This window comes from Musa acuminata, chromosome BXJ1-8 (genome assembly GCF_036884655.1).
Source record: "Musa acuminata AAA Group cultivar baxijiao chromosome BXJ1-8, Cavendish_Baxijiao_AAA, whole genome shotgun sequence".
NCBI lineage: Eukaryota > Viridiplantae > Streptophyta > Magnoliopsida > Zingiberales > Musaceae > Musa > Musa acuminata.
The window spans coordinates 617,558-635,843 of record NC_088334.1 but is presented as its reverse complement, the minus strand read 5'-3'; the positions used below and the strand labels follow the sequence as shown (position 1 = coordinate 635,843).

Sequence of the window (18,286 nt, the reverse complement as noted above, 5' to 3'; positions counted from 1 at the left end):
AAAAAAAAAAAAAAAGGCTTGGTGTGAATGTTTTGAAACAAAATGAACAATTCCTCCAAATTTATACAGTATTTTTGAACAGGCATTTCAGTATTTTTTTTGGATAAAAACTCACAAAACAATATAAACAATTGGACCAATCCACCATATGGATCAATCCATAGGGTGACTCATAAAATGGACGAGAAAAAACATGACAAGCTTTTGTAATGGGCAAATAAACATAATACCTGTTGAAGCGATATTTTCAAAAAATATTAAAAATATATGGTAATTAGCTGAACAAAAAGGAGATACCATAAAAGAAATACCCAAAAAAAGATATTTTCTAAAAATATCATCCAATTTCAAATAGATATTTAATTAGCATATATATATATATATATATATATATATATATATATATATATATATATATATATATATATATATATATATATATATATATCCTAAATCCATACATGACTGTCCTATAACTTACACAATTTTCATAGTAGCTGTCGCTGACAAAAAAATTGGAATCTAATTAAATCCTACTTTTATATTTGAGGCAAGAAATAAAAGAGCATTCATAAGCCACAAGAACAGTTTATAACATGGCCTGCAATACCATAGTTGTCACGATCACTAAGATCACAGCTCACATTTTCCTACAAGAGCTTCATGCTCAATACAAATGCATTGATGCAGAATGTCTGTTACAGAATTAAAGAAAAAAAGATAATTAAGCTGAAAACTTGTGGTTAATTGACTGGATGAGCATGCAATTGAAACATGATCAATTTGTAGATGAATAGCTCACATTCTTATTCAAAAATAATCAAGGAGAGTCAGGCTTCCTCAAGTGAACACATATATATCACTACTTACCAATTTATGTAGCAGAAAGTAGCAAGGATAATAGATACAAGGAAACATCAACTGTTACCTAAGTTGCACTTCTTCCTGTCCTGAAGTACCTGTAAAAAAAAAAAGCCAAGGAAAACTGCAGCTTGCTTAAACTAATACTATTCACAGAATATATATAGAAATTCCCGATGTCAAGAGAGTCATTGATCAAGATGAACCAAGAAACAAGTTATACGATGATCAAAAAGCATGATTTTTACATAACTCAAACTGCGTGTGAATGCATTCAAGACCAAGCAAAAATAAAAAGGCAGACACATTTTGCACTATACAAGCCCCAGAACATAATATGATGCTGCCAAAATCATTGGTTGAAACTTGGAAAGCAGGAATCAACAAGTTTGGGCAATAATTCATCTGCTACTCTGGGAGACAAATTTTGATGATGACAATAACCCAAAAAGCTCATCCCATTAGCTCCTCAACTATCCATTGGATCCTCTAGGACAAAAATATAATGTCTTCATAGTCAATGTCGCCACTTTCTATTGCATACTGTATGGGACTCTTACCATCCTCGTCAGTGGCATGCGGGTCTGCCCCCCTGCATCAAGTAATAATTAATGGTCTATTATCATTGTAATTGAGAATGACAAACTATTCTCATGTTTTAATAAAGAGAAAAAACCCCCAAAATTTGGCAAATACAGATATCAAAGAAGAGAACATCAGCAAGATAATGAGTTATAAATGAAATCTTTAATGGTTCCGAGCTATTAATATCAGGCATACCCTGCCTGGTATAAATTTAAAATTTAAAATTTTCAAGTGTTAGAAGAAGAGCGACCAGACAAGCAGGCATATTTTATCTACCGGTGAAAAGCTATATTATACAAGACTTGGTTTCCAAATACATGCAGTTACGACAAGAGAACAACATAGGCTTAATATGAACATGGGCTTTATCTACAGGTGACGGGTACAAAAAAAGAAGTTGAAATGTTAGGCTTGCAAATGCATCTTGTATCACTAGAGTTTTTGAACAATATTTTCCTTCCAAATGCCTACTTGGTGCCCCCCATTCCACCTTAACCTTAAGGTCAACATCTAAAAGCAGCAGAGCATTGACAGAATTTCTTGTTTATTACTAAAAAATTGAAAGAAAACCAATGATATGTAATCATCTAAATGCTTTTCACAGTGCTACTTTATGTGTTAGCGCAAAAAAAAAAAAAAGACAATTCACCTGGAAATTAGTAGTTTAGCAAATAAATGTCTGCCTTTGAGAATACATTGGTGAAGCGGTGTCCTTCTCCTCGAGTCAGTAGAATTTAAATTTGCACCGTATTGTAAGAGAAGCTCTATCATTCCAATATCTGCTGTCCAGCAAGCCAAGTGAAGTAGGGAAAAACCTTCAAAGCATTCATCCAACTCGTTTCTGTCCTCATTTGTGCTTGCAGAACTAAGAGAGCTCGTAGTGTAAGGCTTGTGCCAAGAATCACCTGAAAGCAGATAGTAGTTTGGTCAAGCAATGCAGTTGGCTGCTCTTGCAGAAGTACAGTGTTGGCAATAGTTAAACCTGAGTTTGTAAATGTTTGTCCATATGTAATATTGATGTCAACACTGGAAGTCACAATGTGGTGGTACACTGATTTCTTGTCATTAGCACTGACACTCTCCCACATGTGTTGTGCCACTGAAAGCTGATCTACCTCCCGTCTACAAACAAAATCCTTCTCTGCATACTGAAACCACAGAACACAACAGTTCAGTATCCTAAAGGAACATAGTCAGTGCAAAGCTAATATAGGACTTTTTTTTTCAGATATCAAAATGACTCTTATACAGAAAAGTGATAATCAATACATTATAAATAAGGAAGCTCAAATCAAACATCAAATGACTTGGACAACAAAGTGAACCGTAATGGAAAAAGGTCTCTGCGAATTGTGCCAAGTTCCAACAGTATACAATCCATCTTCAGAACAAACTGTCCTCTAAAAGTTACCTATGAGGCTGATACTTATGGTAAATTTCTTGTCTTAGCTAGCCTTATCGTCAGTTGTCCTAAAACATTCAAATCTTGGATAGACCACCGCAGCATTACAAAAAGGTGAAGCACAGAGAAATTATGGAAATATTAAAAAAGTGTAATCTTAAACCAACCTATGCCACTAATATCAATAAAATTGTACAATTAAGCCTACCTAAAGGATCTACAATTTATGTCTGAAGTACCTTCGCATGAATGAACTTCTCTTTCACTGAAATGGGATCTGAGTGCTTGGGCTTGCTAATACACATGTGCTCTTGATTTTTATCAAGCAAAATAGAACTGCACAGAAAGAATATTGAAGGAATTTCATTAACTTTCTTGTTTGTGAAAGAAATACATATATACGCAAGTACACGTGTGTATGTCTGTGTTCTCCCGCCTTCCTGTGACATAAAAAATTACCTAGTATCATCACATTTTCCATTACTTATGGATGACAATAGTTCTTCCCAGATGGAGTTGGCAAATGTGTTACCCAATGATTGAAATAGATTTATAACAGAAGGCTCCCATGCTCGCACATCAAGTGTTAGAGATCTCACCTGAAACAAATAAAACATAATTGCAGTATGCAAAAGATATGCCAAAAACTACAAATAAATTTCAAAGCATGGCTGTAAGTGATGACTTTACAGAAGTCCTAGAGCAGAAGAAAAAAATTGCATTGCACATTGTACATTATTAAGAAAAAATGCATTCCATATTAACTTTCGGAGTAATATTAGCATGCATATTACTTTCTTTAAAGAAGGGTAATAGTTTACTTAATTTTGACCTATGCAAGATAAAAATAAATTGCATAAACTGAACAAGTTTAGCAACAATACAGAACGATTATAAAATTTGAACGCTTAACTGCTATGCTAAATTTCAACTGATCAGATAAATAGAAAAAAAAAATTCTTCAGGAATCATAATGCTTTCATAACACAAGTGCTTGTCAATTAAATGCTATAACACTCCTGCAATTTTCATGCTACATATATCATTGGCAGAAATATAAGGATTTATGTAATGACAATACTGAAGCAAATAATAAGTGCTCAAGTTTTTAATTGAATTTGTATAGGGGATGTTAACTTGTTTAGTCAGTCAAAACAGAAGAATTGAAACAGAAATTAAAAAACAAAAGGAATATATGGCTGTCAACCCTGAAAAATCCCGAATCTCGAAAACCTGAATGTTAGGTTAGAGCCTATGCTTAAAGCAGGTAATGATTCAACCTTCCCAAGTTTGAGTGCACCAAACCTCATGGGAAAATCAAATTCTGTACTTCAGAAGGTCTAGTTGAGAAAAACAAGCCTGTGCTGCAAAGGTCTAGTTAAGTCTAGCTTAGCTCAATTAATAATTTGAGTTGTATTTTTCTCCTTTTATATACTTTTTGATGTCCTATCACATTTATTTTTGATACTTATTGCATGTCATTTTATCATCTAGTCTGAATCCTAAATAAGCTAAGAAGATCTATCTTATGGACATACCTCGTGTTTGGAAAGTTATAAAGTAATTAACATATTGATTTGGTTAGTTCTAAAGGTCTCCTTTCATAGGGTTTATGGGATTATGACTTTTCCAAGATGACACAAATTGTTATTTCACATATCTCTTAAGTTTTACTCAGGATCTAGAAATAGAAGGTCTATAAATAAAGAGCCATACAGGTGGTTGTAATCGATCTGATTTAATGAATGATGAATGAAAATGAAAATGAAGTTCATTGGCCAAAGGATTCTGTAGGTCTCCACTCTAATCTGTCTATATTCTTCTTTTTTCTTTCATCTTTGTCTTTTGACTTTCTCCTTATTCACTGCCAAATACATATCTATTCACTGCGAAATTCAGACATGCACAAGATCAAGAAATGATGTGCTGAATGCCGACCATGCATCAGCATCCGATGAGCATGGTAAGGCACAAACCAGTGCTGATTGTGCACTGATCATTTGCCGAAAACAAAATAGTAACAAAGGATGGAAGCACCACCCATTGCATAGGCATGCACCCATATTTAGCTTGGCAGAATCCTTTTAGCATGGAAAATGCCAGGCTGCAATTGCTGGCACATTGCACAAACAGCATGCTACAAGCATAATTTGAGTGGTCTAAAATAACACGACATTCTCTAAGTGAAATATGCAGCATCCTCTAATGCTTACTTTCAAAATATGCATGCCAAGATTATGGTGAACCCAATAACACCAAATGCAAAGAAACTCCCTGATGTTTAGGAACTCTCACATAGCAGTCCAGAGGAAAATGACATTCTCTGAGTGCAACATGCAGCACCAGTTTAATGCTTACCTTAGATATATGGACCCCAAGATTACGGTGAACCCCAGAACACTCAATGCAGAGAAGCACCCCAAGGTTTAGGGATGCCCAGTCAGGTTCAGGAGCACCACATTCAGCACATACATCATTACCATGTACTTTTCTTAGGACATCAATTGGTTTCTCCTGCTTTGAGTTGACCTTATGATGTTGTGAGCTTCTACCAAAACGTCCAAAATTCCCACTAGCAAAGTTTTTCTCCAATGATAATTCATCAATTGCTAAGTGATCAGCATCAGATGAGTTACTGAATGAGCTGCTTTCACTAGCTGCATGATGATGACCTCTACCCGTAGGGCTAGTGAGGAGTTGCTGAAATTATAGAGAGAAACTATTAGATTCCTGCAATATCTGCACATGACGGGTTATATTCCATTACCAACCTGTTCAGGTGACTGAGAACTTAGAAGAGATGCAATAACCCCAGTTATTTTTTCAATCCAATCCATCTGATCCATTGCACTCTCTGCCTGCATCAATAAGCACATACCAGTTATCAGTATTTAGTAAATGATTTGATATTACTTTAATGTTAGGAGATAATAACCTAGCAAAACTATGTTACAAAATAAATCGAACAAAAAAACCCTCCATGTTAAAACCATTTATTTAAATGTCATAATTACCATGAAATGCATGTTTCCAGTTGAAGTAATTTAATGTCTACCTGCAAAGTGTAGGTCTTTGATGGAGAAATAATTCTGAAACAAAAACGCAAATCTGACTGGTCTGCATCAATTTTTATTGTTGATGTCAGCAAATTTACAGTATGACGTGCAACGGAATTCTCATCATGGACACCACCATGATAATGAGAAGAGAACCACCGGCTCAGCAATCCAGAACCATGTTCGAAGTGACCCTTTTCACTAGAATGGATACTTCCCTAGAGCAATAAGCCAGGTTCAAAAAATAAATTAGTTGACAGAAAGCTCTTTCATAAAGTTCTTCGAATAAATGCATATGTAAGTATTAAACCTACAGAAGGTCTGCTCCACTGCTTGCGGTAATAGTACAGCATTCCTTGACTATCAAGAACAAAGAATCTTCTCTTCCAATCACCTCTCAAATTTGATGATCGCTTGGATAGATAACCTTGACGAATTGTTTGAACCTGAAAATAAGTTAAAACTTGGAAGCTTAAATATGGTATCAAATGAAGATGCAAGATCTTATAACATCCTCAAATGAGAGTCACAAATGTGGAACTGGAGATAATGTTACCTTTCCCTTAGCAGATGATTGCATCACTGTCTCAATCATCTTATGAGAACTTCTGCCAATAGCCTGTATACCATCTCCATTAGCAGAATCCTTTGACCCATTTGGAGACCACCGACTTTCCCGGTCAATCTGTCTTTTGAACTCTTGCATCCTCTCTATTAGAGCTGCTTGCTCATAGTTAGATCGTTCCCTTGATTGTTGTGCATAAGTCAGAACCTTTAAACAACAAATGCATGTGTATGAGAATTTTCATTGCAGATAAGTGTATAACAGATACAAGTCTGGAGGTGAAACATAAAATAATAATAATAAAAGATGTTAAATCATGAGTTTGATGTATCAATTTTAAAACTTAGAAACAGAAACTTTATATGTATAAGGAACTAGCTTCAAGATCTAGAAAGAATTACTGCCCTATTAAAAATGACTCGATACCTTTTGACAATCTTAAAGGAATTATAATGTTGGAAAATTTTGTCCTTCAAGTTGATCACCATTAGGTGCCAATATTAGATCACCATTAATGGTACAAATAAGAGATCAATGGCTCCATGGCAAACTGTTTTACAATGCAACTTGAAAATAGAACTACCAATTTGAGGATAATATTCATGCAATGTTTCAAATGATATGATTGTCTATAAGGCACACAATATTATGTAGAAATACAATGAGAAGATTATATTCTTGCAATTTTCAAACGATATGAATTATGTATAATGCACACAATATTATATAGAAATACAATGACTATAAGGACAATTACTATACATAACAATAGATTGAGCCATTGAGAGCCAACATCATATACTACACCATCCTTAATAGTGATTTAAAAAACGCTAGGCGTTAAAAGACGCCAAGGTTCCAAAACACCCGAGGCGCCTAGCGCTCACTCGAGCGAAGCAAGGCGCCAAAATATATAATATAATTAATAAATATAATTATTTAAATAAAATATATGATATTAAATTAAGAAAATCTTAAGTATAAAGTCATAATATCATATTAACAAAAGTTTCAAAATTCAAAACAATAAATAAAGTTAGCAGTATTAAAATCGAAATAATATATTATTAATCTAATAAATAAAAAATATTGTTAACAGCATGGTTTGCAGTACTGGTCCGACAGGCTTCCGGTACGCGGACCGCCTGAATATACCGCTCGGTACACCTGGGTGTACCGAGCGGTATACCGTACCGGTACCGAGCCCAGGTCGAAACTCCGGTACGGTACGGTATTGCGAATTGGTTAACAGTATACTATTAGTATACTGTTAGTGTTAACAGTATACTGAGTCGAGTGTGAGAAGAGAAGAGACTGCGACTGCTGATTGAGAGCAGCGACAGTGGCAGTGGCGAGCAACGACAATGGTAGCGGTAGAGGCAGTGATTTAAAAAGCGCTAGGCGCCAAAAGGCGCTAAGATCCAAAAACGCCCGAGGCGCTAGGCGCTCGCCCAAGCGCTCGCCCGAGCGAAGCGAGGCACTAAAATATAAAAATATATAATATAATTATTAAATATAATTATTTAAAATTTTAAATAAAAATATGCTATTAAATTAAGAAAATCTAAGATACAAAATCACAATGTCACATTAGCAAAAAGTTTCAAAATTCAAAACAATAATATTTTACATCAAAATAAAAATTAACAACATTAAAATCAAAATAATATATTATTAATCTATTAACAGTATTGAAAATTAATCATTTCAAAATTCAAATAAACTTAATATTAAGAGTATACTGTATACTGAGCCTGACGGAGAAACGAGGAAGCAGCGGCGAGCGGCAGCGGGAGGCGCGAGCAGCGGGAGGGCTCGCGGGAGTCGTGAGCAGCGGGAAGGCTCGCGGGAGGCGCGAGCAGCCGGAGGGCTCGCGGGAGTCGCGAGCAGCGAGAAGGCTCGCGGGAGGCGCGAGCAGTTGGAGGGCTCGCGGGAGGGCTTGCGAGAGTCACGAGCAGCGGGAGGGCTCGCGGGAGTCGCGAGCAGCGGGAAGGCTCGCGGGAGGCGCGAGCAGCTGGAGGGCTCACGGGAGGCGCGAGCAGCGACAGCGACGAGCAGCAGCAGCGAGAGTAGGAGCGACAAGCAGCGAGATCGGGAGCGACAGCGGGTTAGGGTTGGGTAAGGGTTGGGTAAGGGTTATATCGGTTTAGTTGGTTCGATTGAACCAACTAGCAACCGAACCAGGACCGAACCAGACCTAAAATCCTGGTTCGGTCACTTGGTTTACCTAGGCGCTCGCCCGAAGCGCCCAGCGCCTGGGCTCGGGCGAGCGCCCAGGCGGCGCCTGTTTGAAGCGCGCCACTTGAGACATTAGCAAGGCGCTCGGGCCTCGCCTCGCCTCGCCCGAGCGCCTAGGCGAGCGCCTGAGCGCCTCTTTCAATCACTGGGTAGAGGAGAGTAGCGACAGCGGTAGTGGCGGTGGAGAGAGCCAGAGCGGAGAGCAACGACAGCGAAGAGTAGCGATAACGGTAGTGGCAATGGAGAGAGGCAACGGTAGCAAAAAGAAAATGTCGATGGCCAGAGTCGAGTTAGGGTTGGGGAAGTCGCGAGGGCTAGCGGAGAGAGGTTGATATCGGTGCTTTAGTTAGTTCGATTGAACCAACTAACGCAAATGCGACTGAACCAGACCTAACATGCTGGTTCGATCGCCTGATTTAACCCGGGCGCTCACCCGAAGCGCTTGATGCCCGGGCTCGGGCGAGTACCCAAGCGATGCCTCTTTGAAGCGCGCCGCCTAGATAGTAAACGAGGCGCTCGGGCCTTGCCTCGCCTCACCCGAGCACCTTTTGAAATCACTGATCCTTAACTAAATTTGTTGTCTAAGGTTTAGATAAGGAATGACATGATAGGTTTAGGCAAAGGATGACACAATCAAGGTTCGTCGTGCCGACCTATACCGGGCGATACGGGCAATATGCACTGGTCTGACAAGAGACCAGCATGTAGACTACCCTGTACTGAGTAGTCCATAACATGGGATCTCATATCGCCCGATACCCTGTACTGACTATTACTGACTGGAACAATACAGGGGTTGTACCGATCAAAACAATCAAAATCCAACCGTTACCGACCTATACCAATAGGTAACAATCGGCTTTCGACCAATACCAATTAATGGCTAGGATTTGTTGAATTCAAACGATCCATTTGATCATTTGAATCAAATTTAAGGGTTTTTAAACTCATTCTCTCCCCTTTCACTCTCTCTAACTCATCTACTTTCTCAATCACTTTCTCACTCACATATTTCTCTTATTCTCTCATTTGTACTCTCTTAAACTCCACAAAGCTCGAGTAGTTTTACTCACATCGAGTTAAACTACCCGAGGAACTAGAGACACCCAACCGTCACAATCATCCGCCCAGCGTGCAAAGGCAAAGGGGAGGCAATAGCATCAGCTGCACCATTGGAAAGAATCGAGTCAAGCAACGAGACACCTTCTCAATCATGCTCAACAACTTGCCCGATCCGGAGACATGGCAGCGATGTAGACAGTAATGCCTCGACCGATGATGGTTGTGACGCCAACGAGTCAATGGTCCTATCCACAGAGTTTGAGGGTGGTGCCTTAAACAAGGAGCACTATTTTATGTATGTCACCCAAAATTCAAATCATGGAGTTCGACGAGGTATCGGTCAAGTTTGTACACGGAAGAAGGAAAAGACAATAGATGATTTTGAGCAGATGTGACAAAGCCTACACAACCTAGACAAATAGTAGAGCACGTCATATTCACAGCTGTCATATTATAGAGAATCTTACGACAAATAGCAATACGATGATAGTTGATTATTCTTCTCCGATAATCGATCTTATGATATGAAAAAAAAAATCGGTGGCGAAAGTAGTAGTTTCGGCATTCTCTAACCTCCGCACCAATAAATGCCACAATCATACTTGCCTCAGGAGCTGCCTCGGACATATGTGATTCACGACAATCAAACTATGACCATCACCATATTTGATGAATCAATGACACATGATATATCAATATACTATGTCATGGGATCAATTTCAGGATTAGGTCCAACAAATATATCAAATTGATATACAAATACATAGGATCGAGGGCAATCGAACTATGACCATCACCATATTTGATGAATCAATGGCACATGATGTATCAATATACTATGTCATGGGATCAATTTCAGGATTGGGTCTGACAAATATATCAAATTGATATACAAATACATAAGATCGAGGGCTCTGATCTACTGCCCATGGAGTCTCATTGTTCTTTTTCATGGTAGAACCAGGTATATCTATCGATCGATTACTTGATTCATTTGAATATTAAAATTTAAGTTGTTTAACAAATAATATAATAATATAAATAATTTCTTTATAAATAATTCAACATCATGAAAGAACGGTCCAAAATGTACCACAAAGATACTCGTTAAAGCCCGAAAAAAATATGTGACACTAATCATTCTTAATTTAGATTATTTTTACTAAAATTATACTAAATTTATATTTATTTTCTACTTAAAAACTCTAATCCAACTTTTTTTTTCTATTTTTCAGAAAATTTTGGAACTATTTTCGGCCATTTTTTCATGTCGTTGATAAGCCTCGTTGTATCGACACATGACACTTCGGTATGGAGTGGTACGTACCGTTGGCCAATCAATATATCGGTACAGACCAATAAGGTTCTCAATTTCGATACCAGGCAGTACATACCAGTCCGAGAGGATACCGATACGTGGATTGTCCTCTACCGGATGGTACCAATGTTTTGATCGGTACCGAGGTGTACCAACCGGTACCGCCCCGGATTTCGACCGTTACCGAGGTATACCACTCGGTACGCCCTTGCGTACCGACAATATATACCTCCGCACCAATAAATGCCACAATCATACTTGCCTCAGGAGCTGCCTCGGACATATGTGATTCACGACAATCGAACTATGACCATCACCATATTTGATGAATCAATGACACATGATATATCAATATACTATGTCATGGGATCAATTTCAGGATTAGGTCCAACAAATATATCAAATTGATATACAAATACATAGGATCGAGGGCAATCGAACTATGACCATCACCATATTTGATGAATCAATGGCACATGATGTATCAATATACTATGTCATGGGATCAATTTCAGGATTGGGTCTGACAAATATATCAAATTGATATACAAATACATAAGATCGAGGGCTCTGATCTACTGCCCATGGAGTCTCATTGTTCTTTTTCATGGTAGAACCAGGTATATCTATCGATCGATTACTTGATTCATTTGAATATTAAAATTTAAGTTGTTTAACAAATAATATAATAATATAAATAATTTCTTTATAAATAATTCAACATCATGAAAGAACGGTCCAAAATGTACCACAAAGATACTCGTTAAAGCCCGAAAAAAATATGTGACACTAATCATTCTTAATTTAGATTATTTTTACTAAAATTATACTAAATTTATATTTATTTTCTACTTAAAAACTCTAATCCAACTTTTTTTTTCTATTTTTCAGAAAATTTTGGAACTATTTTCGGCCATTTTTTCATGTCGTTGATAAGCCTCGTTGTATCGACACATGACACTTCGGTATGGAGTGGTACGTACCGTTGGCCAATCAATATATCGGTACAGACCAATAAGGTTCTCAATTTCGATACCAGGCAGTACATACCAGTCCGAGAGGATACCGATACGTGGATTGTCCTCTACCGGATGGTACCAATGTTTTGATCGGTACCGAGGTGTACCAACCGGTACCGCCCCGGATTTCGACCGTTACCGAGGTATACCACTCGGTACGCCCTTGCGTACCGACAATATATACCTCCGCACCAATAAATGCCACAATCATACTTGCCTCAGGAGCTGCCTCGGACATATGTGATTCACGACAATCGAACTATGACCATCACCATATTTGATGAATCAATGACACATGATATATCAATATACTATGTCATGGGATCAATTTCAGGATTAGGTCCAACAAATATATCAAATTGATATACAAATACATAGGATCGAGGGCAATCGAACTATGACCATCACCATATTTGATGAATCAATGGCACATGATGTATCAATATACTATGTCATGGGATCAATTTCAGGATTGGGTCTGACAAATATATCAAATTGATATACAAATACATAAGATCGAGGGCTCTGATCTACTGCCCATGGAGTCTCATTGTTCTTTTTCATGGTAGAACCAGGTATATCTATCGATCGATTACTTGATTCATTTGAATATTAAAATTTAAGTTGTTTAACAAATAATATAATAATATAAATAATTTCTTTATAAATAATTCAACATCATGAAAGAACGGTCCAAAATGTACCACAAAGATACTCGTTAAAGCCCGAAAAAAATATGTGACACTAATCATTCTTAATTTAGATTATTTTTACTAAAATTATACTAAATTTATATTTATTTTCTACTTAAAAACTCTAATCCAACTTTTTTTTTCTATTTTTCAGAAAATTTTGGAACTATTTTCGGCCATTTTTTCATGTCGTTGATAAGCCTCGTTGTATCGACACATGACACTTCGGTATGGAGTGGTACGTACCGTTGGCCAATCAATATATCGGTACAGACCAATAAGGTTCTCAATTTCGATACCAGGCAGTATATACCAGTCCGAGAGGATACCGATACGTGGATTGTCCTCTACCGGATGGTACCAATGTTTTGATCGGTACCGAGGTGTACCAACCGGTACCGCCCCGGATTTCGACCGTTACCGAGGTATACCACTCGGTACGCCCTTGCGTACCGACAATATATACCGGTATATACCGTATCGAGCAGAGCTCGGTATGCCGACACAGACCGATATTCGAAACCTTACCTTAGATACAATTGTTGGTTTTCTTCAATCCATTTTTATGTATATAAGTCTTGAGATAATTGACTTTGTAGTTATTGTATTTATAACAACAAAGTAATAGGTTCCAACTATTTGGGGTTGTCTACATCGGTCTTTGATGAATTATAATGGGTTCCTGTGGGGCAAAGACACCTGAGATGTAAAATTCTCTTGAGATGGGACATCCCGTGGAACAAAGAGCTAGGTTACAATGCTTTTGCACCGACTTTCACTGTTTTCTTCCACACGTTACTTGTCATGTATTCTTCTGGGACAAAGACTCAAATGTCGGTTCAATGTGATGCCTTCCATTTTCAAAATCATATCAATTGAACTGAATGAAGTGGTTTTGAACCCTTTTTGTCTTATAGTGTCACTGTATTGTGTTACAATATTTGGAGGGTGTAACAGTGTTAATGCATATTGTTAATAGTGTTTTTCCATGAAAAATGAATACAAGTTGTCCAAATGGGTCAAAGGTGGGGATTTGAACTAAATAGGTGGGTTACACCGTTATTGCAAGGAGTTACCATATTTTCATTAATAACAAACACTGTGACTGAGTTATCGTACCTATTTTGAATGTTGTTCTTTCACAACAAATCAAAACTATTCTTACCAGAGGGTATTGCAACTGAAAGATCTGAGTCATAGTGACTTTGCACTAAGTTACAATGTTTTCATTGATAACAAAACAAAAAAAAAACTATAACTCAATGTGAAAACATCATAACTGGGTTATCATGGCCACTTTGAATATTGTTCTTCCGCAACAAACCAAAGCAGGTGTTTGAATGAACTGTCATACCACCCAATATGGTACGAAACATATGATCGATCTGCCCCATTTTGGGTGGTACACAATAAGTTATGCCTCTTGTACCGATCAAAACTCAACTGTTATCAATGGTTGGATTTCAAACATACTGGTCACCTCTCCCATCAAACCAGGTCCCAATGGCCAAATTTACCATGGACCCTGTTTTGACCCTTTAAATCCTCCTCCCTTCCCCCTCTTTTACTCTCTCATTCTCACTCTTTCTCATACTCTTAACATTTTTAAACTTTCGAATTGGCGATTAGTAGAAATCAACCTCTTGATTTGGATAAAAGAGGGATTGACTTGGAAACCGATGGAATTTTTCTCCAATTAAAGGTATTTAACTCTTATCATTTCATATAATTAGATGCATATTTAGGAAGATTAAGTAATGATTAAGACCAGTACAGCCACTTAATCTAAGAATATTATCTAATGCATATAATTATATACACTTTATTCTTATTTAAATGTAATTTTTCTACTAATAAATTAGGTTTAAAAATCCTGAGAACATAACATTTTCAAGGAATAGCTACAAGCCTACAACCACATACAGTAAACAAGATTTCATTAAATGGATTTGGTGATAGTTTCTATCAACCAAATGTTATAAACTATATTAAGCATTGGCCAAGGATAAAAGTGATTATAAACATAACTTGGCTATTAAAGAAGTTTGTAAGAAACACAGGAAGAGAAATACATAAACAAGGCATTCAATAAAGGATAGAGATGTACCTGGTGAATATATGGCTCCATCTGATGCAGCAATTCATACCCCTGAACAGATGATCAGTAATTATATGTGCAAGGCCAGTCCAACAAAAATACAATAACATGTTAAACTGCAACATCGAGTTTACTTGTTTGAAATAACGAAGATGGGCATCCATTGTTCCACTAACAGCTTCCAAAAACTCGAATCTCTTTTTAGCCTCGATGTTAGAAAGAGCAGTAACCTGCTTACAGGGATGATCTCATCTTAGAAAAAGATGTAAACATAACATAGATAAGTACATGGAGAAAGATGTGAATGAATTGAGTAGGAAAAATATAGGGATGCTTTTACCAGATTAAAACGGGTCTGCTCAAATGAAGATCTTGCACTATAGAGCTCCTGCAATACATATCTCATATAAAGAAGTTAGTTTTAAATTCTAATATCAGGCACTACAAATAAAGATATGATAAAAAAATAAACCACTTTACTAACAAATCATTTTAAGAGAAAGGTATTCGTTTTTACATCCTCCAAGACAGTGACTATGTCTGCCTTTGTGCCTTTCTTTAACGAAAGATACTTCTCACGGGCCTGCAATACATGTTGTAAGAGTGAAAACTTACAGCAATTAATGGTGTGAAAAATATATTAATTATTCTAGAAACGAAAAGCAATATTTAATTGCTCTACTGCATCATAGTTTTCTAAGGAAACCAGCAAAAGAATACCAACAAGAAAAATCGCTTTGTAATAAAAATCCAAAAACATGTGAGTACAGAAAATGATCAAGATTAAGATTAGCTTTTATAAACTATTAAGAATGGTGCTCACAGTAGCAATATATATAATGAACTCTTCACACAAAAAACTTAACATCACACAAATTTAGATCATCTGTCAACGAGTTTAAAAAGGTGTATGCATGACAAAATATGTTCTTCACAACTTATAACTACTGTGTCAATTTCAGGTCCAGAGGGAGCTAGTTTGCATCCATCTGGTGGCCAGGTATAACTCCAACAGGGTGAGATCCGTTAAAAAATGGACCTTCAGGAAAGAAAATTAAAGAGAATCTGAAAAGGAGACCAGTCCTAAGGCTCGAGATTATTGGATTCTAAAATTCACCTTCACAACAATGTCTTAAATTACAATAACCTCTTTGTAGAGTAAAATAATTGATCATTGCATTGACAAGCTATGAAAAGCATTAGTGTAACCAACCATTGGCATAGGTATGGCCCTAGTACTTTTTATCCTTTCTTTCTAGAAGAATTTATGTATCTGTAAGACAACTTAATGCCCCTACTACTTTCTTGCAGACCCAGAAATCAGCCAAAACTCCTGTCAGACTAACACTTAAGGTTTAAGCACAGAAACTAATTGCTACAATATAAATGCATTCTGTAACTTGCTGGGATGAGTCATCAAAAATAATATTGTTAGATTTCCACTTGCCAGTTCCAGTTGACATATTGTGAACATCATCACATGAAACAAGTTTATTTAGTTCAATTAAAGGGTAATAACTCAGAAAAATAAGACTGCATTAACATATGTTCCTGACACAGTAAGCACACTTAGATGTAAGGATAGTTCTATAACATAACTTGTTTTGGCTCAAAATAATAATCAGTGTGAAAAATGAGCACTTGACAAAATGCAGTACCAGTACACAATATTACAATCCCAAATGCAAACCTGGTCATACAGAAGGCTAGCTTTGTCAAAATGCTTGCGGGTATCCTGCATCAAGGTGATATTCCAAGTAAAAAATATTAGTTAAAACTTAAAACAATCACTAAAATATTTATGACTCATAAAAAGGCAGCAGGTAACAACTCTACCTTGACCTCATGCAAATCTATTTCTACAAATTGCAACAGTCTGTCATTTAAGATGTGCTCAACCTGGATAAAGAAAGATCAATAAAATCAGCAACAAATATATGATGTCCGGAATAGGCAAGAGAATGTAAAGCAAAGACTGGAGATAAGCAAGTACTAGGTGAAGGTAAATGTGAAAATTTAGATATGGGTCATAGATGGAGAAATGTTAAAAAACAAATATCCTTTTAAATTAAGTCAATTCTCAAGTTGTCTAGATCAACTCAGATGTCTCATGAGTTGTCTCAAGTCCATCAAGTTTGCTCATCTTAAAAGAGACAGCCCCCCAGTGTGCGATAAAGCATTGCTTGCTCCATACACTGGTGATTCACAGCCCTAGCTCCAGTCACCATCCACGTCTCTGACCGCCTCATTCTGTGAGCAAGTACATCCTCTCCTATTTTGCCTCTTTTCTTCCTCTCCTCCCATTTCTGTTAAGTCCATCCTCTCTGTCCCTATTGCCATTGCCCTGCCCTCCCACTTTCCTCTTCTATCCACTATCTCCTCACTCCTCCTCTACCTCTTCTATCCTATCTCCTCCCTTCTCTCCATGATCAATCCACACTCCCTTTTCATTTCCCTCTTTGTTTCTCTCATCCTTTCTTTCTGAAGCCAACAACTGCCTCCTCCCTCCTCCCATCCTTTCACACTCATTGCCCTACCCTCCCTGTTCCCTCTTGTCTCTTCTATGCCCTTTTCCTCCCCTTTTCTTTCTTCCTCACTCCTCCAATATCTAAAATGAACCTAATATCTAAACTGAAAGTGATTTATGCTGAATTGTGCACTAAGATCAAACATTTAATTACTCTCAACTATTAACTCATATTTCTTATGCTAAATGCACCAATAATAGTTCGCTTTACATCTTGGGCATGAACTCTAATTTCAGATTTGAGTGTTTTCATTTCACAAACAGCTCAATTATGTGCAGTAATCACTTGTCAAACACTTACAATAATGCATTGTCCGAAAATAACAAGAGAATAATTCATGGTTTATATTTTTTAAATGTTTCTTGACATTGGGGTCTGTATTGTTAATCTTCAGAAAATGATGTTGACAGTTGTTGCTTGCCAAATATCAAATTACTTGTGATGTTTTGATCCTTGCAAATTGATTGGATTGGTGCCCATTTTAAATAATACTAGGTTACATAAATGAAAATATTTATGGTACTTGAAAACTACTTTTGACTAGGTTGTAGATATTATGATCCTATCATCTGAGTTTATGGTTGTAGATGTTACAATCCCATCATCTGAGTTTATGGACTATCTACACTTTCTAGGTAGCAAAACGAGTTTGACAACCTTGGATTAATTGATTTTGAGATGACAGAAAACAAAGCAGTAAGCACTTTGTCCAGGCATGAACAAACATTTTCCTACGTAAAAGAATATATCTAGAATCTAGGAAATATGTTTACAAGTTTGCTTACAAAAGGTAGCAACATATCCCCATCAAAAAAACTATGTTATATATCAAATTATCCTTATAATTTGAGCTGAATAATAA

At 36.9% G+C, this 18,286-nt stretch overlaps 1 protein-coding gene across 2 annotated transcripts in view; it reads right to left on the bottom strand.

Annotated features, from left to right (window-relative positions):
- Positions 1 to 1,062: 1,062 nt before the first annotated feature.
- LOC103994175 (ADP-ribosylation factor GTPase-activating protein AGD3) overlaps positions 1,063 to 18,286 on the bottom strand; it is a 29,893-nt gene continuing 12,669 nt past the window's right edge. For both annotated transcript variants that reach the window (XM_065194394.1, XM_018830915.2), the window contains 16 exons: positions 16,733 to 16,795; positions 16,587 to 16,631; positions 15,414 to 15,479; positions 15,237 to 15,284; positions 15,031 to 15,126; positions 14,906 to 14,947; positions 6,461 to 6,676; positions 6,219 to 6,350; positions 5,904 to 6,122; positions 5,620 to 5,706; positions 5,207 to 5,548; positions 3,308 to 3,447; positions 3,088 to 3,184; positions 2,429 to 2,594; positions 2,096 to 2,351; positions 1,063 to 1,453 (listed from right to left, as the gene is read on the bottom strand). In XM_065194394.1, the coding sequence (XP_065050466.1) occupies positions 1,351 to 1,453; positions 2,096 to 2,351; positions 2,429 to 2,594; positions 3,088 to 3,184; positions 3,308 to 3,447; positions 5,207 to 5,548; positions 5,620 to 5,706; positions 5,904 to 6,122; positions 6,219 to 6,350; positions 6,461 to 6,676; positions 14,906 to 14,947; positions 15,031 to 15,126; positions 15,237 to 15,284; positions 15,414 to 15,479; positions 16,587 to 16,631; positions 16,733 to 16,795 (2,118 nt within the window). In that variant the 3' untranslated portion in view covers positions 1,063 to 1,350. The remainder of the gene's footprint in view (positions 1,454 to 2,095; positions 2,352 to 2,428; positions 2,595 to 3,087; positions 3,185 to 3,307; positions 3,448 to 5,206; positions 5,549 to 5,619; positions 5,707 to 5,903; positions 6,123 to 6,218; positions 6,351 to 6,460; positions 6,677 to 14,905; positions 14,948 to 15,030; positions 15,127 to 15,236; positions 15,285 to 15,413; positions 15,480 to 16,586; positions 16,632 to 16,732; positions 16,796 to 18,286) is intronic.